At 49.4% G+C, this 24,781-nt stretch overlaps 1 protein-coding gene across 2 annotated transcripts in view; it reads right to left on the reverse strand.

The window, feature by feature from the left end:
* LY96 (lymphocyte antigen 96) overlaps nucleotides 1-24,781 on the reverse strand; it is a 181,581-nt gene that overhangs the window by 35,776 nt on the left and 121,024 nt on the right. Inside the window, exon 5 of one of the 2 annotated variants that reach the window (XM_075583259.1) lies at nucleotides 9,002-9,130. The exons of the other annotated variant lie outside the window; for it this stretch is intronic. Within the exon in view, the coding sequence (XP_075439374.1) occupies nucleotides 9,002-9,130 (129 nt within the window). The remainder of the gene's footprint in view (nucleotides 1-9,001; nucleotides 9,131-24,781) is intronic. 2 annotated transcript variants of the gene reach the window in all.

Below are 24,781 nucleotides of genomic sequence, written 5' to 3' on the forward strand. Positions count from 1 at the left end.
AAAGAAGGGTAGGTTACTTTGGTGTAAGTATACGGCAGTTAAGATAAGACAGAGAGAGAGAGAGACAGAGAGAGAGACAGAGAGAGAGACAGAGAGAGAGACAGTGAGAGAGACAGAGAGAGAGACAGAGAGAGAGACACAGACAGAGAGAGAGAGACAGAGCGAGATAGAGACAGAGAGAGACAGAGACAGAGAGAGACAGAGAGAGAGACAGTGAGAGACAGAGAGAGACAGAGAGACAGAGAGAGAATGAGAGAGAGAGAGAGGGTGAGAGAGAGGGTGAGAGAGGGTGAGAGAGAGAGAGAGGGTGAGAGAGAGACAGACAGAGAGAGAGAGTGAGAGACAGAGAGACAGACAGAGAGAGAGAGAGTGAGAGAGAGACAGAGAGAGAGAGAGTGAGTGAGTGAGAGAGAGACAGACAGAGAGAGAGAGTGAGAGACAGAGAGAGAGAGAGAGAGAGAGAGAGAGAGAGAGACAGAGAGAGACAGAGAGAGAGAGAGTGAGAGAGTGACAGACACAGAGAGAGAGAGAGTGAGACAGACAGAGAGAGAGAGTGGGAGAGAGACAGACAGAGAGAGAGAGAGTGGGAGAGAGATAGACCGAGAGAGAGAGTGAGAGAGACAGACAGAGAGAGGGTGAGAGAGACAGACAGAGAGAGGGTGAGAGAGACAGGCAGAGAGAGGGTGAGAGGGTGAGAGGGACAGAGAGAGGGAGAGGGACAGAGAGAGGGACAGAGAGAGGGACAGGGAGAGAGGGACAGAGAGAGGGACAGGGAGAGAGGGGGAGAGAGAGAGGGTCAGGGAGAGAGGGGAAGAGAGAGAGGGACAGGGAGAGAGGGGGAGAGTGGGAGGGAGAGAGGGGGAGGGAGAGAGGGGGAAACGGGGAGGGAGAGAGGGGGAGATGGGGAGGGAGGGAGGGAGACAGGAGGGAGAGAGGGGGAGACGGGAGGGAAGAGGAGGAGACGAGGAGGGAGAGACGAGAGGGGGAGACGGGGAGGGAGACGGGGAGGGAGAGAGGGGGAGACGGGGAGGAGAGAGGGGGAGACGGGGAGGGGGAGACGGGGAGGGAGAGAGGGGGAGACGAGAGGGGGAGAGGGGGAGAGGGGGAGAGGGGGAGATGAGAGGGGGAGAGGGGGAGACGGAGAGAGGGGGAGGGAGAGAGGGGGAGGGAGAGAGGGGGAGACAGGGAGAGTGAGTGAGACAGACACACACACACACTGGTACGTACACACACACACACACACACTGGTATACACACACACACACACACACACACACTGGTACACACACACACACACACACACACACAAAGTGGAGTACAGACAGAGGCAGCCACGAGCAGGTGGCTCCCCGCCTCCCCCTGCACCCACACCCGCGCCCATCTCCCGCACCAAGGGGGGGGGGTGGATAGGAGCGCCTGGATGCAAAGGTACAAACTGCCGCCCCCCTCCCCCGGCGGGCAGCCACGGGTTCCCTGGGCAGAATGGGGGGACACCGCGCAGCCACCACTGCCCGCCCCCGCAGCCATCTCCCGCACCAAGGGGACCGTAGGGGAAGAGAGCGCCAGGACAGGAGGCAATGGATCAAAAACCCACCTCATATCACCCCGGGTGGACAGAGGGGGAGACACCTCGCAGAGGAGCAGGCAGAGACACACACCACGTGTGCTCTGCCGCAGGAAGCGGAAGCCCCGCCCCCAGGCACCCTGGTCCTGCCCCCCGCCCCCAGGCACCCTGGTCCTGCCCTCTGCCCCCAGGCACCCTGGTCCTGCCCCCCGCCCCCAGGCACCCTGGTCCTGCCCCCCGCCCCCAGGCACCCTGGTCCTGACCCCCCCAGACATGCTGGTTCTGCCCCCTATGGCCCACCCCAAAGCACGCTGGCCCTGCCCCCCGTGGCCCACCCCAAGGCACCCTTGTCCTGCCACCCCCCCCAGGCACCCTGGCCCTGCCCCACCCCGCCCACGGCACCCTTCCATCCATTCCCACATGCCGGGCCTTGGTGAAGGATGATGCAGGGGGCGGGGCTTAATGCCGGGAAGCAGGGGATTGGCCAACAAGGTAGGAAACTGCCAGGGGGGGGGTGGGACTTTGTACAATGCCGGGCTGCATCCAATCAGCAAGACCCATTTTCCACGTAACACAAGCCCAACCCCTGGCATTAAAAAAAAAATACTTACCAGCTGGGCTGCTGCAGTCTCCTCCTCCTCACCGCCGCAGACTCGCAACCAGCGCACCGCAGCTTACTCGCGCACCGCCGGCGACAAAAAAAAAAAAACGGGGACACATTGAGGAAAACCCGGGACATTTCCGGGACACACAGGAAACCGGGACAGCTCTCGAAAAACCGTGACTGTCCCGGCAAAAGGGGGATGGGTGGTCACCCTAGGTAGGCCCCACTCCCCACTAGGTTTAGTGGGTAAGTTCATAAGGACGGCCCCTTTAGTAGGGACCCTGCCCTTAGCTGAGTGTGAGTCTAGTCAGAGATACAGCTGCAGTGCTGTGTGCTCTGACCAGAAGAAACAGTGTTGCTTTGCAGTGCAGCACAGCAGTTAGTTTGACAGTTTCAGGAAAGGCCCTTTTCAGTGCAAGGGGGGGTTTGTTTTCCATAGTACACAGTTTTAAGTGATATCACCGGTGCCAGTTGCACACAGTGATCGCGGCCTGCGTCTGGGCTCAGACAGGCTCTACTGCAAGAGACATTCTGTGGGTGAGACGCTCCACGTGAGACACCGTGGAGGCTGATTCCTGTTCCTGCATCAGACCCTTTTCGAAGATCTTTACACCCAGGTGCAGACGTGTGCCCGGGCAGCATGGGCGTCCGCAGGGGGGGGTAAGGGGGGGCGCTTGCCCCCCCCTGGATCCTGGGCCGCCAACAGCGGGGAACAGAGGGCACTGGCGTGACAGGATTTAGCGCGCTCTTCTGCAAAAAAAAAAACCTCCCTTGTCTCCTGATTGGCTGGCGTGTGTTGGCACGCTGCCAGGATTTTTTTTTTTGTCCCTCGCAACTCTATCTCAGCGGTGCGCAAAACTGGGGGGCGCCAAATTATTTAGGGGGGGGCGCAGCCTGTGCGGCGAAACCTGGGGGCAGAGCAGAGCAGAGCAATGCCAGGCAGAAGATCCGTGCTGTGTTTCCCTGTGCTTGCAGAGGGGGCGGGGCGTCCCTCTGCACACAGACACAAGCCCTCCTCTTCCTGGCTTTACTTGAGTGGGGAGCCGAGCAAGCAGTACAGGTGTGTGTGTGTGTGTGTGTGTGTGTGTGTGTGTGTGTGTGTGTGTGTGTGTGTGTGTGTGTGTGTGTGTGTGTGTGTGTGTGTGTGGTGGTGTGTGTGTGTGTGTATAGTGATGTGTGTGTGTGTGTGTGTGTGTGTGTGTGTGTGTGTGTGTGTGTGTGTGTGTGTGTGTGTGTGTGTGTGTGTGTGTGTGTGTGTGTGTGTGTGTGTGTGTGTGTGTGTGTGTGTGTGTGTGTGTGATGTGTGTGTGTATATATATATGTATAATTATGTGTGTGTGTGTGTGTGTGTGTATATATATATGTATAGTGATGTGTGTGTGTGTGTGTATATATGTATAGTGATGTGTGTGTGTGTGTGTGTGTGTGTGTGTGTGTGTGTATATATATGTATAGTGATGTGTGTGTGTATATATATATGTATAATTATGTGTGTGTGTGTGTGTATATATATGTATAGTGATGTGTGTGTGTATATGTATAGTGATGTGTGTGTGTGTGTGTGTGTGTGTGTGTGTGTGTGTGTGTGTGTGTGTGTGTGTGTGTGTGTGTGTGTGTGTGTGTGTGTGTGTGTGTGTGTGTGTGTGTGTGTGTGTGTATATATGTATAGTGATGTGTGTGTGTGTGTGTGTATATATATATATATATATATATATATATATTATATATATATATATATATAATGTGTAGTAATGTGTGTGTTTTGTGATTGAATGTGTGCTGTGATTGTGTGTGGTGTGGGGGGTGTTGTTTGTGTTGTGATTGATTGTGTGCTTGGCGAGACAAACAAAATTGACATTGAAGCATGCTCAGCAGCAGTCAATGCGCACAACCCCACACCCACACACAAACACAGAAATAGCCCTGATCCATACCCCCCACTCGTGCTTGCAAAATTATGCAGGACACCCTGTGCTCATGCTTGGAGAGTTGGTGATGTCACCACTCTCGGCGGCAGCGTGGACGCAGCCTAATTTTGCAAGCGCGAGCTGTTGAAACATATTTGTATTTACATTGTTTATCGTTTAATAAAGGGGGGGGGGTTCATGTGATTTTGATTACGTCAGGCAGGGGGGGCCCGAGAAATTAAATGGATGAAAAGGGGGGCTCGGCATAAAAAGTTTGCTCACCCCTGCGAGTCTATCTGACCTTGCATAGCGAGGCCCGCCCTTTCCTGCATGGAGCAAGTCAGGTGACTACTGCTCCATGCCACTCTCGCTTCCCCCTTGTCCTCCTACTCTGATTCCCCCCCCCTGCTCCGGTCCCCCCTTCCCGTTCCGATTCCCCCCTTACTCCGGGTCCCGTTCCGATTTCCCCCCCCTGCTCCGATTCCCCCTTGTTGCGAGTGTCTGAGTTTCTGTCTGAGTGTGTGTCTGTGTGTGTGTGAGATCAGGGGGGGAGGGAATGAATGTGAGGAGGACGGATTCAGGGAGTGGGTTTGAGTCAGAGGGGCATAATTGATGGAGGGGGGAGAGTGAGGAGACAGGGGGTGTAATAGAGGAAGTGAGGAAGAGAGGGGTGAGGGGAGAGAGTGAATGAAGAAGAGAGGGGGTAAGAAAGAGATGGGGCTACACCTTGGAACTATCTGCATTAGAGTGGGGTGTGTGGTGTGTGGGGTGTGTGTGTGTCTGAGTCTGAGTGAGAGAGAGAGAGAGTCTGAGTGAGAGAGAGAGAGTCTGAGTGAGCGAGGGATTCTGAAGGGGAGGGAGTCTGAGGGGGGGAGTCTGAGGGGGAGAGAGTCTGAGGGGGAGAGAGTCTGAGGGGGAGAGAGTCTGAGGGGGAGAGAGAGAGAGTCTGAGGGAGAGAGAGAGAGTCTGAGGGAGAGAGAGAGAGAGTCTGAGGGGGAGAGAGAGAGTCTGAGGGGGAGAGTGAGAGTCTGAGAGGGAGAGTGAGAGGGAGAGTCTGAGAGGGAGAGGGAGAGTCTGAGAGGGAGAGGGAGAGGGAGAGTCTGAGAGGGAGAGTGAGAGGGAGAGTCTGAGAGGGAGAGGGAGAGTCGGAGAGGGAGAGTGAGAGTCTGAGAGGGAGAGTGAGAGTCTGAGAGGGAGAGGGAGAGTGAGAGTCTGAGAGGGAGAGGGACAGTCTGAGAGGGAGAGGGAGAGTCTGAGAGGGAGAGGGAGAGTCTGAGAGGGAGAGGGAGAGTCTGAGAGGGAGAGGGAGAGTCTGAGAGGGAGAGAGGGAGAGTCTGAGAGGGAGAGGGAGAGGGAGAGTCTGAGAGGGAGAGTGGGAGAGGGAGAGTCTGAGAGGGAGAGGGAGAGTCTGAGGGGGAGAGTCTGAGAGGGGGAGAGTCTGAGAGGGGGAGAGTCTGAGAGGGGGAGAGTCTGAGAGAGGGAGGGTGTGTGTTTGTGTCTGTCTGTCTGTGAATGAATACAGACACCAACCCACAGTCAGTCAGTCACCCACCCAAGTGTCAGTCACACACGAGTCAGTCAGTCAAAGTGTCAGTCACCCACCCCGTCACCCACCCCCCCCCCCCACAACCACTCTCTCTCTCTGTCTAGTTAACATTATGCCCCCCCCTGAAAACATTTCTGCGGACGCCCATGCCGGGCAGGTATCTATAAGTGAACCACCAACCTCATCTCATCTAGTGGGCAGCGCTGTCTCACACTTGGGTGGGAGGGGACTTTGGGGACACTTGGGACTTTGGTATATGGCGTGGGGTTATTCCCCATGAGGAGCAGTGTTACAGGGTGACACTGAAGGGGTTAAAATTATATGTCAGCTCTACAAGTCTCAGGGATTGAAAGGGTGAATATAATCTGCTAGCTTTATCCTTCTTATATGAGCTGTTCCAGTACTGAGAGAATTAACTCACTATGCTAGTTGTAATCTGTATTTACTTTTATTGTTCTCAGTTTATCTTTCATACAATAGCAAGAGCTGTAAAATGTCCCAAACAAGACAGCTGCATGCTCTTGATAAACATTCCCTGTATTTCTCTTTGTAATGTAGAAGTAGAAACTGCCGGCCAAACACAAGTAAGATGTAACGATTTACTAATGCTTTGTCCATAGACACAGATACATAACCTCTACAGAAACTTGTTATTTCTCACATTGTTAAACATGATATGTTATGAATTAACATGCCCTTGGTTTTCTGTATAAATGTCGGGGCACAACTAAATAAAACTTTGAAGTGTGGAAGCAGCAGCCCTGTTGTCTGACTCCTATCTTCCCGAGCTCTTATTTGTCTGTATTTCGGAGACTGCTAAACCAGGGCTGTCCAAATCACTAGCCAAAGTGAAAAAGTAACGCTTTCAGACACTGAAGTATTGTTGATTACATGTGATGTGCTGTTATGGTTATGTTTCATATACAGTAAACTGTTCTTATATATATTTCGGTGTATGTGCTTACTGTGTATGTGGGTACTGTGTAGGGAACATTCTACACTCCTAGAATCCTACACAGGTGGAGGCGCTGTATATAGGATCGTTCCAGAGGATTCACCCCAGGCTCTCACCGGCGGAGGCTCAGGCCTCCTATGAGCCTAACAGGTATATTGCACCACACCTGGTAACATATAGGTTCCCCCTCACATGCACTCTATCTGCGATTGGGGTAGGGGGACTACCGTTACATATACACATATATATATATATATATATATATTATATATATATATATATATATTATATATATATATAATATATGTAACGGGTATTCCCCCAGCCAATCGCAGATATAGTGTGAGTGCGGAGAACCTACAGTTACCGGGTGTGGTGCTTTACCTGTTAGGCTCACAGGAGGGCTGAGCTTCCGCCACGGGGAATCTGGGGCAAGTATATTATGAGTAACCCTGTACTCGGTGCAGCGCCTCCACCTGCGATGGTTCCCAGCAGAGCGGGAATTGTTCCTCGCAGGACACATACAAATAACCACATACACTGGATGGAAAATAGCAAAGGGCTTTACTGACCATTGACGGCAACTTCAATAATACTCTCTGTGCATAACAGTCAACAGATCAACAGGTGTCCATCTCTAGAGGAGACAATAACTAATGCGTCTCGCAGGACGCTCCCACCTACACCGGGTGATCTCACCCTGTGTCCAGTAATCCCCACACAATGTCCCGCACTCTTACAGAGAGAGGATATGTGTGACTGCGCAGTCACTAGTGAAACTAATAGGATCGTTGGTGCACTTGTTGATAAGGGTTACCTGCCGAGCACTCCAGTGCTCGGGCCTGCAACTGGCTTCACAAAGGATCCGATGAGAGAAAAACACCGGAACCACCATCCAGGACGATCCCACGCGGAAAGCCTCTGCAGCGGCAGCGGAGGTCTGAGCCCAAACCTCTGGATGGAACCGCCGTGTCCGCTGTGTCCCTAACTGACTCGGTGAACTAAGGTGATGCTCGCAGCTACTATAGGCCGTCCCCACAGCACAGCAACCTTAAATGTCTACAGGGGAAACTCATAGGGGCCTACTGGGTAGTCTGTTCTATGCAGGCGGGTCACTGACCCTCTGCACCCATATTACCTCTCCCGTACCACCCGGGTCCCCTCTGACTACTTCTACATAATACTCAACACCTGCAGCAACGCACTGCAACCTGCTTGGTGCCTGCAGCGAACGCACTGCACACATACACGATGCCCTCTTGTCAGCACTCACAGCACTGACAGCCGTGACACTGACAAGACGCACACACACAAACCTAACGGCAGGGTCCCTAACCTGGGGCCGTCCCTTATTAATTACCCACTAACCTGGTGGGGAGTTGGGGCCTGTCTGGGACCTGGGGAACTTTATCTGGTGCAGGAGCTTCACTTGCTCCCTACACCCTTCCTTCCCCTTCTTGCTTCCAGCTCCAACTGCCATTGCTCAGCGCGCGAAATGTATCTATTCTCCCTCTGCAGGGAGAACCTAAGCCCTATTGGCTCCCAGGCATCACGTGGGGTGCGCAGAGGCTCATGGGACTCGTAGTCCCTGCTTAGAGCCTTCCCTGGTAGGCTAGGGTTTCGCGGGCTCTCCTCGCACTCTCCTTGTGCATGCGCAACTTGTCCTGGCTCCTGTGAGCCTTCTGCGCATGCACGATCACTACGCATGCGCGAGAACTTGCAATGGCGGCCCCCGCCAGCCGGGTGCGCCGCCGAGACTCCCAGCGCTCCCTGCACTGGCCCCCACCCTCGTGTTGTGCCGGCGAGTTCGTCGCTGCTTTCAGCGGCACCCGCGACCGCTCGGCACCTCGGGAGGGGGGTCTCCGGGACATGGAGGGCACCGGGGCTACATATATATATACACACACATACACTGTACTGTACATAACTTATATATACAAAAACCGTTCACAGTAAAGCATATAGCAAATGGAAATATTACTGTATGCTCATTTGCATGTCTTAGACAGGTCTGCAATCCTTGTCACCATTATCACCCAGCACACAGCACTTCCACTGCAGCAAGGGATTCTGGGAAATAACATGTAAATGAGCACACAGTATATATATATAAAATTATTATTATTTTCTTCTATTATTTATATATATATATAGTTCAATATTGCCTAAGATTTACCATATTTTAACTTTACCCAATAAAAAACAGGGGAACATACTTAAAATTACACTAATAATAAAAGGCATAAATCACATAATAAAGATGAATATATATATATATATAGCTACGATATTGTTTGATAATGTTTCAGTATGCTAAATAATTTTTTGGATTATTAAAAAAATAAAAAAAACAGTATTTAAAAACTGATATATTGTACAGTGCTAACCAGTAGTTTTTGTGACGACATTTCCATAAAAAACTTACCGCCTTTTAGTAGTCCACAAATCTCATACTCATCGTCGGCTCCTGAGCAAATAATATATTTGTACTCAGAGAATTTTGTAGATTTATGCCAGATACTAACCACAGCAGATACACGGTGTAGATCCGCCCCTGTGACAAGATAACACAACTTTGTACTTTGGAATATGATGTGAAAATTGTAATTATGACAAAGAGCACTATAGATCAGGAAAAACATACAAACCGGCGCCTTAGAGATAAAGGGGCCTATGCAGTAAGCGTTCCTAAGCCACTTATCGACCACTTATCTGCCAAAATGCCTACTCCGATTCAGTAAGCGTCGACAAGTGGGCGATAAATGCCAGAATCACCAAAAAAACTTTTGAACAAAACCAAATTGCCGACTGAGCGGCGATAAGCCACTTATCGACTCTTTTCTGAATGTTCATAAACACGCACGATTCTAGAAGCCGCGAGTAGGTTATCGACGCCTATCGACGCTCTAGAATGGCGATTTTCTCCCTAAATTCAAACGTCAGGAATATTTGGCCAATTGGTGGGGAGAAGCGGCGATACATGACGTAAATTTTTTTTGGCCTTTTTCCTGCCTAGGATTGATGCCCGGGCCCCGGGAGCTGAAACCCATTAATACCAGCATCGGAGCCCACCGGCTTGAATCCGATGCAGGAAAAATGCCCTGGCAGCCATTTCATTACCTTAGCGGCTAACCGCTAAGGCAATGAAGGGGTTAACCACCCGTGCCAGGCTTATTGTGGATAGTGGGGGTTGATCAAGGGGGTATTAGGCCCTTAGTGGGTGTTGAGGCCTTGCAGGGGGTTGCGGGTGGACTTAACCCGTTCATTATATTAGCAGTTAATACCGTTATGGTAATGAAGGGGTTAACCCTTCCCGCTACCCACCCACAAGGCCTAAACGCCCATCCTTGGGGTTAATACCCCCTTCACCCACCCCCGCTAGCCACAATAAAAACAATTACACACAACAGCCCCACTACCCACCCCCTAGGCCCACGATAAACATTACAATATCTAATACATAACCCCCCCTGCCCTCCCATACTGTAAAACCATGATTTATTTTTTAACATACAGGATTCATACCAAAGACCGACGGTAGTCCTTGGTGGTCCCGACAGGTGTCCGAAGGCCCCTCAGTGCACCAGAGGGTGTATGGAGGTCTCCGGGTTGTCCCCAATAGGCGCCGTGGGCCCCAATGGGGTCCACGTGTGGGCCTGCAAGTGTCCGGGGGTCCCCAGGTCAACCTCACAGGTATCTGAGGCCCTCAGGTGGTTCCCACAGGGGTCTAGGGGCCCTTGGGTGGTCCCTGCGGGTCCACGGGGCCCCCACAGCTGTAAGGCCCCCTGTTCTTCCCCGCATGTGTCCCCCGTGGGTCCGCAGGTGGTACCCGTGGGCGTCCGGGGGTCCTCAGGTGGTCTCCTTAGGTCCCCACAGACCTAAGATACCAACCCTGTATGTCAACAAATAAAACATGGGCCTACATTTAAATAAATACACCCACCACCACCAACAAACACATACATACAGTAATGTGCAAAATAACTATTATCCAGATATTGATAATAGATTATTTGCCCATTATTAAACACAACATTAACCAGCATTAATACACTAAATAAATACAGTTCTACTTACCACAGCAATATGATGGGCATCCTTGTCAACATACAGCAGGTCCCTATCCTCCGTTGCCAGAGAAATACATAATAAATACATTCTAATGGCCCCTAACCCCTTAATCACCATAGCGGTTAATAACCACTATAGTAATTAAGGGGTTAACCCACCATGCCCCGCTACCCACCCGGGAGGCCTAAGCACCCACCCCGGACCCACTATACCCACCCTGTACCCATTGAATAGTATAGTGGTACATCATACCCATATAATAATATTGGCATGATACGCCTATATTGCACTCAATGGGCACCCTAATCAAAATACATTAATGCTCCAAACACACAATATTAAAACATTACAAAACTAAAAAAAAAACAATTCACTAAATAAAATCACTAGCCAGCTAATGCAATAACCAGATCAACAATGAATTAATTAAATCAGTAAGCAATCAAACCAATTAATTAATAAAACAACAATGAATTAATAGTACCAGTAACCAAGCAAACCAATTAATTAATTAATACAGCAGCAATGAATTAATTGAAACATTAACCTACACAGAAACTAATAAAAAAAATATCTGAAACACAACCATTCAAAGCATTAGCCAACACAACACACCATTAATTAAAAAACGAAAATCAATTGCCAACATATTATTTAAATAAAAACAGCAAAATACCAAACAATAACATCCACATAATACACTGACATCGCAAAAATCACCATCAATACAAAGCAAGAAATGCCAAAAAAATATTGTCCTAATAATGTATTGATCTGTACCCTAACGTGGTACAGATTAAACCATTATCAGTCAATGTGCAAAAAATTAAAAATAAAAATACACATCCAATGTGAAAACCTGTAAGAAAATACATTTACAAACATGCAATACTTTACTTAACATTAGAAGCGCAGGCCCTCCGACTCCCGGGGAAACAGGAAGCACACGTACCTCGAAGGCCTCAAACAGCATCCGATGCCATCCGCCATGAAGATCCGGTTCAGGTACCAAAATCTTCTTTCTTCTATCTTTAATCAGCTTCTTCTATCTTCATCTGTCATTATTTCTTGATCTTCTTAATCTTCTATCTTCTTATTGTAATCCAAAAAGCCCCATGTTAGATCCCAACCGATGTTGTCTCATCGTCTTCTTGGACTCAAATGAGGCGTCACGGCCTTAAATAGGGCTTTTGACGTCACATTTGGGCGGGTACTGGTTTAACAGTCATATGATTGGCTGTTAAAACCATGTGCCGACTTTAAAAAAAACATTTTTAATGACGTAATTTAAAGGGAATGATGCCAGCCAATCAGAATGGCTGTGCTTCATTTCCCTTTAACATAACGCCACTAAATCCAAGATGGACGGTATTTCAGCCAATCAGATTGTGGGAACTAAATCTACAATCTGATTGGTTGTAGTACACCATGTGACTCCCTTTGGATGACGTCACATACTTGACTTAAAATGACCGTCACATGATGTACAACAACCAATCAGATTGGGGAATTAGTTCCCACGATCTGATTGGCTGAACTACCATGTGACGCCGGCCATCTTGGCTTTAGTGACGTCATGTTAAAGGGAAATGAAGCACAGCCATTCTGATTGGCTGGCATCATTCCCTTTAAATTATGTCATTAAAAAAAATTAAAGTCGGCACATGGTTTTAATAGCCAATCAGATGGCTGTTAAACCAGTTCCCGCCCAAATGTGACGTCACAAGCCCTATTTAAGGCCGTGACACCTCATTTGAGCCCAAGAAGATGACGAGACAACATCGGTTGGGATCTACCATGGGGTTTTATGGATTGACAGATGAAGACAGAAGATAAAGAAGATCAAGAAATGGTGATAGAAGAAGGTGATTGTTTAAAGAAAGAAGATTTGGGTACCTGTGCTGGATCTTCATGGCGGATGGCATCGGATGCTGTTTGAGGCCTTCGAGGTACGTGAGCTTCCTGTTTCCCCGGAAGTTGGAGGGCCAGCACTTCTAATGGTAAGTAAAATATTGCATGTTTGTTCATGTATTTTATTTACAGGTTTTAACATTGGATCTGTATTTTTTTTGGGGGGGGGGCACATTGACTGATAATGTATTAATCTGTACCACTTTAGGGTACAGATCAATACATTATTAGGACAATATTTTGGGGGCATTTCTGGCTTTATATGGATGGTGATTTTTGTGATTCACTTTAATATGTGAATGTCATTCTTTGGTATTTTGCTGCTTTATTTAAATAAAATGTTTGCAATTGATTTTTGATTTTAATTGTAGCCAGGTTCCCCCCTGTCATGGCTGACCCCCTCCTCCCTTTCGGCAGACGCTGTGTGCGAGGGAGTGTGGGGGGGCCGGCGCGCGAAGGAGCGATCCCTGGTAGCTAGGGACGCGAGCGGCGAGCAGGCCGGTTGCCGGGGACGCGATCGGGCCGTCGCTAAGGCCGCGATCGCGTTGCTACCGGCCCGGCGGCTCAGGAAGCAGGGCGCCGCCATGTTAGGGCTGTTGCGCATGCGCAGTGCCCGAACCCAGCGCGGGAGGACCAGATAGCTCGCGCATGCGCGAGATGAGCATGCCAGCCCCCAGGGTGCATAGGGGCAGAGACACCTGACGCCAGGGAGCCAATAGGGCGAGGGATTTGCCTGGGAAGAGATTGCTACATTTCGCGGGGTTTTGCAGCCACGCAGGCAGTCAGGATCTGGACCAGATAGGGGTAAGAGGTGGATGCAGGGGTCAGTGACCCTCTGCATTAGGCCAGCAGCCCCCAAGGTCCCAGTTAGGTCCTGAGTCATCTAGTAGCTTGTGGAGCTTAGGGACAGGCCCTAGATAGGGACACTGCCCCATTATTGGTTGAATAGACAGGGACACAGTGTTGAAGCCGTGCGGCCCTGTGAGGTGGGTTCTGGGCTCAGGACACCACCAAAGACCCTGCGACAAGGAGTGACATTGTTCGCGCTGGACGTACAACCCACGCGGTGTGGAGGACCACGTCGGATCGTGCGGATTTATATCGCGGTACCCGTGGCTGGAGCCCGGGCAGGTAACCTGCAACTCACGTGCACCAACCAGGCCTATCACCAAACATAGTGGCTGCGCAGTCACACATACACATGTACAGTGATATTTGACTTCGGGAGCACGAGACATTTGGGTGGGGGTTACTGGACACAGGGTGGGGTCACATTGTGGGTGGTTAGCGTCCGCCGTGACGCCTAGAGGTGATAGCGTCCGCCGTGACGCCTAGAGGTGATAGCGTCCGCCGTGACGCCTAGAGGTGATAGCGGCCGCCGTGACGCCTAGAGGTGGTAGCGTCCGCCTTGACGCCTAGTGTGGTTAGTGTCCGCCGTGACACCCAGTGTGGTTAGCGCCCGCCGTGGCGCATGACGAGGTTATGCTGTTATGATGTTATGATGTTATGTGATGTGTGTTTCCATGCAGTAAAGCCAGTCCTGTTTTATTTTCGGTAGCGTTGTGTGGTTGTTTCCTGTGAGGGCCTCCTCCCACTCCGTTGGGATCCCTCCCAGGTGGAGGCGTTGCACCTAGAGATGTATGATATGTATGTACCCCAGGTTCCCCAAGCGGAGGCTTAGGCTCCTGAGAGCCACACAGGTTGCACAGCAAGTAGTAGCGGCGGTATTCATAGGGAACACCCGTTACATTTGGAGGCGCTGCTGAGATTCAGACTTGGGGTGCCCGAACTCAGTAAAAATGTCGTTAGGTTACACGTTACCTTCCCGCCAAGAGGTGTACACGTGGGCGGTAAAAAGGCAAGTCCCGCCCTCACAAACCCTTGCTGTAGGACAAGTTCCTGCCAATGCCTCATCCTATGAACTATGTTTAATCCTAATGCAGTACCCAGGCTTAGAAGATGCCAGAATCTTGGGTCGCCGCTCCGACCCAGACGGGTCATGGTGCACCGTATTAATCACTGGGGGATGTGAATTGTCGCCACAGCAAGGCCCATCCAACTTGCGTTTCCACGGGGCCCTCAGCTCAGGGTGTCCTGTTATATATCCTGAAATGCCGATAAAACCCGAACCCTGTTGCCCCAGTACAGACCTGATAGAGACTAGTATGCGCATGTCCCTGTCCCCACCAGAAAGTATATGCGGGGATGAGGCCAGTGTATTATCCTGTGCTAATTGTCGCTCAAGCAGACGGAGCTCCAGCCCCAGTAGAATGGGAGAAATCCAATTACTAGCCCAGGCCATCCAACAACTGGGTAGGCCCAAGCACGATTCCCCTTCCCCTCAGCCATACCGCAAGTTAAAGCTCTTTTCAGGGGTAAACCCTACTCCCACTGGTGAAGAGGCTTTTGATGTTTGGAAGGAATATGCTTCACAGGTACTGGAAGAGTGGACCCGTCCGGATGAAAAGACAACGAATCATGGAGTGCCTGCGCCCGCCTGCGTCCACTACCATCAAGATGTATAAAGATCAGCATACTGAGGTTACCGCACATCAGATGATGGAGTCGCTTACCCGGGCATATGGTAAGGAAGATCATGTGAGTTAGTTATGGACTAAGTATTACAATCTCCGCCAGAAAGAGGGGGAAGACCTATCCGAGTTCATACAACGGATCCAATTGCTCTTGTGGGAGCTACGTTCCCGCCAAGTCATCAAGGCCTCAGAAGTAAATGAGTATAGGCGCACTCAATTCCTGCGGGGAGCCATACCCACGCACCATATCGTGGTAATGATCAGATGCACGCTACAGAAGGGTGACCCCCCTACTCTAGAAGACCTACTGGATGAGGTGAAGGGTCATGAGGCCTATACTAGGTTGCATACGCCCAAGAAGGCCAAAGACCCTCGCAAGGATGAGACCAAGGAAGCAACAGTGCCCAAAGCAAAGGGAAGCAAGAGCGGTAAGGATACGGCCACCCCGGAGGTGCCTAGGTCCGCTCCCAGGTCACTTGACGGTCCGGGTCCCCACCCAGACTTCCGTTGCTTCAACTGTGGCGAGCAGGGCCATGTTGCAAGGAACTGTTCGCACCCCACTAAGGCCCAGACCTACACCGTGACCGTGCGGAAGGCAATCTCGTCCCTATCAACCGTACCCGAGGATGTTGCCGAGGAGTCGGGGAGGCCTTCCACGGAGGAGACGCCCCCGGCCGACGCTTACTGCCGAGTAGGGCCCACCGCTGTAATAAGAGTCGTCGTGGAGGGGATATACTCTTCAGCACTTCTGGACACTGGATCACAAGTGACCATCATCTACCGTCCATTCTACGACCAGCACCTCAGCCATCTTAACTTGCAGTCAGCCGAAAAGATGAAGTTATGGGGACTGAGTAAAGATGATTATCCCATAGACGGAATAGTGGCGGTCAAGCTGGATATCTTGCAGTTGAACTCTAACAAGTCGCATCCCATGCTGGTGGAAGATTTGGTCTGTCCGGAGGCTCGAGAACATCCCAGTGCCCCCATCATACTAGGCACGAATGCAGATATTGTGAGGTCGGTGATTCGCTCATTCCTACAAGAAGCCGGCGAGCTACCGTTGTCATCCCTGAATATAGCCCCTGGCCTGCGGGAAGAATGCTATAGGGTGGCGTATGAAGAAGAGTATGGTGAAATCTTTAATCAAGAGCGAGGGTTATTGCAGATTCCACCAGGGGGAGTGAGGCAAGTGACAGCGCTGATCAAGTACCCCAGTCAGCACGAACACGACCGATACTTCTCGCTGGAGACCCTCCCCGAGTCTGAGAGTCAGTGGGGATACCGAATGATACCTGAAGTACGGGATTGGCCATCTACTGTCCCTAGGAAGATTACCGTGTCTATCCAGAACATGTCTCTCCATACCGTGCCGCTGGAAGTAGGACAAAGGTTGGGTAGAATTTATCCTGTGGATCCTGTAGACGACCCAGTGACCGTTCACACTGCCCGTGTGGGAGAAGAGGCCGAGGCACTACAATTCGACTTCGGAGAGTCTCCCCTGGAGGAAGCATGGAAAGAGAAGCTACGTGCTCAGTTGAGAGAGAGACGAGATGTGTTCTCTACTAGTGAGATGGACGTGGGATGCAGCAGAAGCGCTCAGCACACGATTCGTCTGAATGATGACACGCCATTTAGGGAAAGATCGCGCCGCTTAACTCCCAGAGATGTGGAGGATGTGCGTGGTGTCCTCAATGAGATGGAAACGGCCGGTATAGTGACCGGATCTCGGAGTCCCTATGCCTCACCGATTGTGGTGGTACGAAAGAATAATGGGTCTGTTCGATTGTGCGTGGACTACAGAACATTGAACAGACGTACTGTGCCTGACCAATACACGCTACCCCGAATAGAGGAGATCCTCAGCGCACTGTCCGGAAGCCAGTGGTTTAGCGTGTTGGACCTTCGATCTGGGTATTACCAGGTTCCGATGAGCCCCACTGATCAAGAGAAGACGGCGTTCGTCTGTCCTCTGGGATTTTATCAGTTCACTCGGATGCCCCAAGGTATCTGTGGCGCTCCAGCCACTTTCCAACGGCTTATGGAAAAGACGATTGGAGATATGTGTCCGCGTGAATGTCTGGTTTACCTAGATGACATAATTGTGTTCGGAACCACACTTGAAGAACACGAGACTAGGCTGATGAAAGTGTTGGATCGCTTAGGGAAAGAAGGCCTGAAGCTCTCCTTGGATAAGTGCCGCTTCTGTCGAACATCGGTCACTTATGTGGGTCTTATCGTGTCCGCAGACGGAGTGGCCACCGACCCGGCCAAGGTGGAGGCGGTGGTGAATTGGCCAAGACCCGAGAATGTGATGGAGCTGAGGTCATTTCTCGGGTTCTGTGGATATTATAGACGATTCGTGGACGGATACTCCAAGAAGGCAGCTGTGCTGAACGATCTGCTGAAGGTCTATCCAGAGGAACCCAAGCAGAAGAGGACCCCCCCAAGGACCCCCTTCGGGGATCGGTGGACGCCCGCTTGTGAAGAAGCATTTAAGGGGCTGAAGAATAGTTTAACAGAGGCTCCCGTTCTAGCATATGCTGACCCGGAGAAGCCTTACATTCTGCACATGGATGCCAGCCTCAACGGATTGGGAGCTGTGCTACACCAGAAGTACCCCACTGGGCTTCGTCCTGTGGCATATGCAAGTAGAAGTTTGACTCCCAGTGAAAAGAATTATCCAGATCACAAATTGGAGTTCCTCGCCCTCAAATGGGCCATATCTGACAAACTACATGATTACCTATATGGGGTCACCTTCGAGGTCCGAACAGACAACAATCCGCTGACCTATGTACAAACCACGGCCAAGTTAGATGCGACCGGTCACAGATGGTTGGCCACCCTTGCCAATTACCAGTTTTCTATGAAATATAATCCTGGACCTCTCAATATAGGAGCCGATGCTCTATCTAGGAGATCGGGACTGGGCGAGACCGCCGACGATGGCCCGTGGGAAGAAATTCCAGGACCAGGAATGAGAGCTATGTGTTCCACTGCTGCTATTGTAAACGACCGAGTGGCATTCTCCGTGCTACGAGTAGTGGATTCTTTAGGGTGTCAACCTCAATCCCTTCCAGAAGCTTACTGCCACCCCGATGGCATGGGTCTAACACAAGACGTTATCTTCACGGTGAAGGAACTGGTACTAGCACAGACACATGATCCTGCGGCTAAGGCTGTCCGAGAGGCCCTACACAAAAATGACTCTTCACTGGTGAAACGGGCTCCTCGCGAGGATGTGAGTCTTCTCATGAGAGAATGGGATAAGTTTGAGATGAATAACGGCCTACTCTATAGGGTTGTTCAATTCCACAATCATCCTGACCGTCGACAACTATTTCTACCTCGGCGTATGCAAGGCCTCGTTTTAAGATCACTACATGATGATCATGGACATTTGGGGGTGGATAAGACCTTGGGTTAAGTGCGAGACCGGTTCTTCTGGCCTAGAATGCGGGAGTCAATTGAACAACACTGCAGAAAGTGTCACAGCCATTCTGATTGGCTGGCATCATTCCCTTTAAATTATGTCATTAAAAAAAATTAAAGTCGGCACATGGTTTTAATAGCCAATCAGATGGCTGTTAAACCAGTTCCCGCCCAAATGTGACGTCACAAGCCCTATTTAAGGCCGTGACACCTCATTTGAGCCCAAGAAGATGACGAGACAACATCGGTTGGGATCTACCATGGGGTTTTATGGATTGACAGATGAAGACAGAAGATAAAGAAGATCAAGAAATGGTGATAGAAGAAGGTGATTGTTTAAAGAAAGAAGATTTGGGTACCTGTGCTGGATCTTCATGGCGGATGGCATCGGATGCTGTTTGAGGCCTTCGAGGTACGTGAGCTTCCTGTTTCCCCGGAAGTTGGAGGGCCAGCACTTCTAATGGTAAGTAAAATATTGCATGTTTGTTCATGTATTTTATTTACAGGTTTTAACATTGGATCTGTATTTTTTTTGGGGGGGGGCACATTGACTGATAATGTATTAATCTGTACCACTTTAGGGTACAGATCAATACATTATTAGGACAATATTTTGGGGGCATTTCTGGCTTTATATGGATGGTGATTTTTGTGATTCACTTTAATATGTGAATGTCATTCTTTGGTATTTTGCTGCTTTATTTAAATAAAATGTTTGCAATTGATTTTTGATTTTAATTGTAGCCAGGTTCCCCCCTGTCATGGCTGACCCCCTCCTCCCTTTCGGCAGACGCTGTGTGCGAGGGAGTGAGGGGGGGCCGGCGCGCGAAGGAGCGATCCCTGGTAGCTAGGGACGCGAGCGGCGAGCAGGCCGGTTGCCGGGGACGCGATTGGGCCGTCGCTAAGGCCGCGATCGCGTTGCTACCGGCCCGGCGGCTCGGGAAGCAGGGCGCCGCCATGTTAGGGCTGTTGCGCAAGCGCAGTGCCCGAACCCAGCGCGGGAGGACCAGATAGCTCGCGCATGCGCGAGATGAGCATGCCAGCCCCCAGGGTGCATAGGGGCAGAGACACCTGACGCCAGGGAGCCAATAGGGCGAGGGATTTGCCTGGGAAGAGATTGCTACATTTCGCGGGGTTTTGCAGCCACGCAGGCAGTCAGGATCCGGACCAGATAGGGGTAAGAGGTGGATGCAGGGGTCAGTGACCCTCTGCATTAGGCCAGCAGCCCCCAAGGTCCCAGTTAGGTCCTGAGTCATCTAGTAGCTTGTGGAGCTTAGGGACAGGCCCTAGATAAGGACACTGCCCCATTATTGGTTGAATAGACAGGGACACAGTGTTGAAGCCGTGCGGCCCTGTGAGGTGGGTTCTGGGCTCAGGACACCACCAAAGACCCTGCGACAAGGAGTGACATTGTTCGCGCTGGACGTTCAACCCACGCGGTGTGGAGGACCACGTCGGATCGTGCGGATTTATATCGCGGTACCCGTGGCTGGAGCCCGGGCAGGTAACCTGCAACTCACGTGCACCAACCAGGCCTATCACCAAACATAGTGGCTGCGCAGTCACACATACACATGTACAGTGATATTTGACTTCGGGAGCACGAGACATTTGGGTGGGGGTTACTGGACACAGGGTGGTGTCACATTGTGGGTGGTTAGCGTCCGCCGTGACGCCTAGAGGTGATAGCGTCCGCCGTGACGCCTAGAGGTGATAGCGTCCACCGTGACGCCTAGAGGTGATAGCGTCCGCCGTGACGCCTAGAGGTGGTAGCGTCCGCCTTGACGCCTAGTGTGGTTAGTGTCCGCCGTGACACCCAGTGTGGTTAGCGCCCGCCGTGGCGCATGACGAGGTTATGCTGTTATGATGTTATGTGATATGTGTGTTTCCATGCAGTAAAGCCAGTCCTGTTTTATTTTCGGTAGCGTTGTGTGGTTGTTTCCTGTGAGGGCCTCCTCCCACTCCGTTGGGATCCCTCCCAGGTGGAGGCATTGCACCTAGAGATGTATGATATGTATGTACCCCAGGTTCCCCAAGCGGAGGCTTAGGCTCCTGAGAGCCACACAGGTTGCACAGCAAGTAGTAGCGGCGGTATTCATAGGGAACACCCGTTACATAATTAATGTCTTTTGTTGAATAATGCGTTTAATGGTTGTGTTTCAGATATTTTTAAATAATTAATTTATTGGTAGGTTAATGTTTCTATTAATTAATTGCTGTTGTATTAATTAATTGTTTTGATTGGTTACTGTTACAATTAATTCTGAGTTGTTTTAGTAATTAATTGGTTTCTGTTTCAAATAATTCTGAGTTGTTTTATTAATTTAGTTCTTTGATTGGTTAATGTTTTAATTCATTCATTGTTGATCTGGTTATTGCTTGTATTAATTGGATTAGCTGGCTAGTGTTTTTATTTAGTGAATTGTGTTTTTTGGAGTTTTTTTATGTTTTATTATTGTGTGTCTTGTGCGTTCATGTATTTTGATTAGGGTGCCCATTGAGTGCTATAGTGGCTTATCATGCCCATATTATTATATGGGTATGATGTACCACTATACTACTCAATGGGTACAGTGTGGGTATAGTAGGCCTCCCGGGTGGGTAGCGGGACAGGCTGGGTTAACCCCTTAATGACTATAGCGGTTATTAACCGCTACGGTGATTAAGGGGTTAGGGGCCATTAGAATGTATTTATGATGTCTGCCAACGGAGGACAGGACCTGCTGTATCGTGAGGAGACAGCCAGCATATTGCTGTGGTAAGTAGAACTGTATTTATTTACTTAATTTATGCTGGCTAATGTTGTGTTTAATAATGGACAAATAATCTATTATCCATATCTGTATAATAGTTATTTTGCCCATTACTGTACTGTATGTGTTTGGGGGAGGGGGGGGGATTGATTAAAATGTAGGCCCATGTTTTATATTTTTACATACAGGGTTGGTACCATAGGTCTGCGGGGACCTATGGAGACCACCTGAGGACCCCCGGACGCCCACGGGTACCACCTGCGGACCCACCGGGGACACCCGTTGACCCGCAGGGACCACCCGAGGGCCCCAGACCCCTGTGGGAACCACTCGAGGGCCCTCAGACACCTGTGGGGCTGACCCGGGGACCCTCAGACACCCGCTGACCCACCCTTGGACCCCATTTGGGGCCCCCTGTGACCTGCAGGGACCAACTGGAGGCCCACGGCGCCTAGCGGGGACCACCCGGAGACCCCCAGACCCTGTGGGCACCCATCTCTGGTGCACTGTGGGGCCTGCGGACACCTGTCGGGCCCATCTGGGACTACCGTAGGCCTGGGGTAAGAATCCTGTATGTTAAAAAATAAATCATGGTTTTACATTATGGGGGGCACAGGGGGCACATGTATTTGGTGCTTAATAAATATTTTTACATTTAAATGTTATTAATAGTGTAGGTGTGCAGGGGTCTCCGGAGCAGAACCGCGTTAGTTTTAGGTCCGGGGACCCCCTGCTTCCCAAGATACAGGCCCCGTTATGAGGTGCCGGTATCCCTCTGCTTTGTTTAGATCCCATGGTCACGTGAGCGGGACATCACAAAGCATAGGAGATACTGGCACCCCATAACGGGGCCTGTATCTTGGGAACCAGGGGGTCCACCTGAAACCAATGCGGTTCAACTCCGGAGACCCCCTGATCATCTACACTATTAATAAAATTTAAATGTAAAAATATTTTTTATACGCCACCATTCTCGCTGACAGAGGCGGATCTCGCTGCTGCAGCAGACAGATCTCACTAGGCGAGCCCTTATCAGCAGGGCAGATCATCTCGCCGTCAGCAGCTCGCGATGTTTGCTCAGGCTGCTCTCACATATATTCAGGCCTTCCTACATACCGTGAGAGCAACTCGGCAAAAACATGGCGAGTTCAAACCATGCCAAAAGGCCATTAGCGCCGTTTACTGCATAGGCCCCTCAGTGTCACCAGCAAAGATGGAGACTTGCCCTATACGAACCTCAAGTTCATTAATTATGTTGATTTAATGGGATTGATTCTTTAACTGGTATTCATGTAAGTACACATAAAAGGAAATACAATATTTAGATATATGTTGAGATTCTATTTATAGCCCATAAAATAGGGTCCCTTAAAAATAGATAAGCAATATTGAATGGGAGATAAAAAGTTGTTGTCACCTAAATAAAATAAGACATTATTCTCATAGGAGAATATTTAATATGAAATATTGTATATATTTTGTTCACTGCTCTTAAATTAAGTAGTTAATTCTATAATTACAGAAGTAGCGTCTTCGGTGCCGAGGCCACTCATGGTCATGTGACCACTGTGATCATGGCACTGAAGGATTAACACTGCGGGGGTCCCATTGACATGCATGGACCCCCCGCAGCACGATAGCAGCAGGCACTGTCACCACCTGCATAGACTTTTGCTTGTTCGTTTGTTGTGCTGGAGACAGTAAGTCTTCCTACATCTGTACAGTAGCTGTACTACAACAATAAGATTGGCTCATGTCACAATCACAGCATGATGCTTGATTTACAATTTCCACTGTGTGTCTGTTCTTTTACAGGAACTGCTCACGTCTCAGAGCTGCAGGACACACCGTGATCAAATAAGGTGTTACTGTTTAACAAAAATATCTACCCAGTAAAAATAAAAATGAATAAGGGTTAATAAACAGGTGCAATCGAGTAAAAACAGAATTCCTTCAATAAGAAAAGGCAATTTATTGGTGATAATCAGTAAATAATCGGTAAATACTTCAAACGCGGATCACGCGATGTAGATATACAGTGTATATTGTTAGCATGTTGCCATCTGAGCATATCCAGCTTTATTTTAAATGCTTTTTTAGTGTTAAATTCGTGATTTTATTCATCTCTAGTTTCTGAGATTACCATGATAACTTTCACATTTTACTAGGCTCTTAGGTGAACTCTATTTTAAACAGCCGGATCTTTAATATGTCAAACGTTTATATCTCGTGAATGAAGCATCTGATTTAAAAAAAAACTAAAAACATCATAGGAAAAGGTAAGGGGAAATCTAAGAAATACAATGCAAAAATATAGTAATCTGTGCACACTATTTCTTTAAAACATTTTAAGCACTTGAAGGAGTTAAAACAACCCTGGAGTCAATTGGGCATTTCCCCCCAAAGTTAGTAAGAAACACATACCTTTGCTGCCCTGTGTGTTCAACTTAAAGAGCTTTTTAGGTTAGATTTTTTTAATGTCAGCTCCTTAATGGGATTTAGTGCAAAGTTCTTGTTACTGCTTTATCTCTGGAGATGTGTTAATTTGGCATAGGATGTGATACATTCCAGTGGGCCAACGAGAGAGTTCTTCATACCTGTGTGTATAGTGCACAGATATTCATAAGATCACAGATCACAGAACATATGAAAAGGAAATCTGTGAGGGTTGCAAATGCCTGGGCACACGAGCTCACATGTGAAGAACTGTCATGTTTATTCATTAAAAGGTAATAGAACCCAAATCCACACCCTGATAAGATAAAACAGTGACTTGAGTTCATTCAGAACTCATAGTACAGGAGGTGATGCTGTCCTAGATGACTCAGTGTATCCTGCATCATAACATACAGTAGCTCTATACAGGCATACCCCGCATTAACGTACGCAATGGGACCGGAGCATGTATGTAAAGCGAAAATGTACTTAAAGTGAAGCACTACCTTTTCCCACTTATCGATGCATGTACTGTACTGCAATCGTTATATACGTGCATAACTGATGTAAATAACGCATTTGTAACAGGCTCTATAGTCTCCCTGCTTGCGCACAGCTTTGGTACAGGTAGGGAGCCGGTATTGCTGTTCAGGACGTGATGACAGGCGCATGCGTGAGCTGCCGTTTGCCTATTGGGCGATATGTACTTACTCGCGAGTGTACTTAAAGTGAGTGTACTTAAAGCGGGGTATGCCTGTACTTGACCCCTTCATTTTACAGCCATTTAAACGTTTCAATCTGCACTTTCAACTCTACAATTCACTCACACAGCGATTATATTGTAACACGATTATGTGTAAGAGTGTATAAGGTGATCCTGAAATAAAGGGTCAGTGTCAAGTTATATAAAATGTGTACGTTCATATATATATATATATAAAGCCCGTTATTGTTCACTACAGTTGTGTTGTGTCCAGTTGCTCCGGCCCAAAACCATGTGTATCGCACACTGTAATACATATAAATAGATACATAGGACTCCGGCACCCCGCCTCAGTAACAGAC

This window comes from Ascaphus truei, chromosome 2 (assembly GCF_040206685.1).
Source record: "Ascaphus truei isolate aAscTru1 chromosome 2, aAscTru1.hap1, whole genome shotgun sequence".
NCBI lineage: Eukaryota > Metazoa > Chordata > Amphibia > Anura > Ascaphidae > Ascaphus > Ascaphus truei.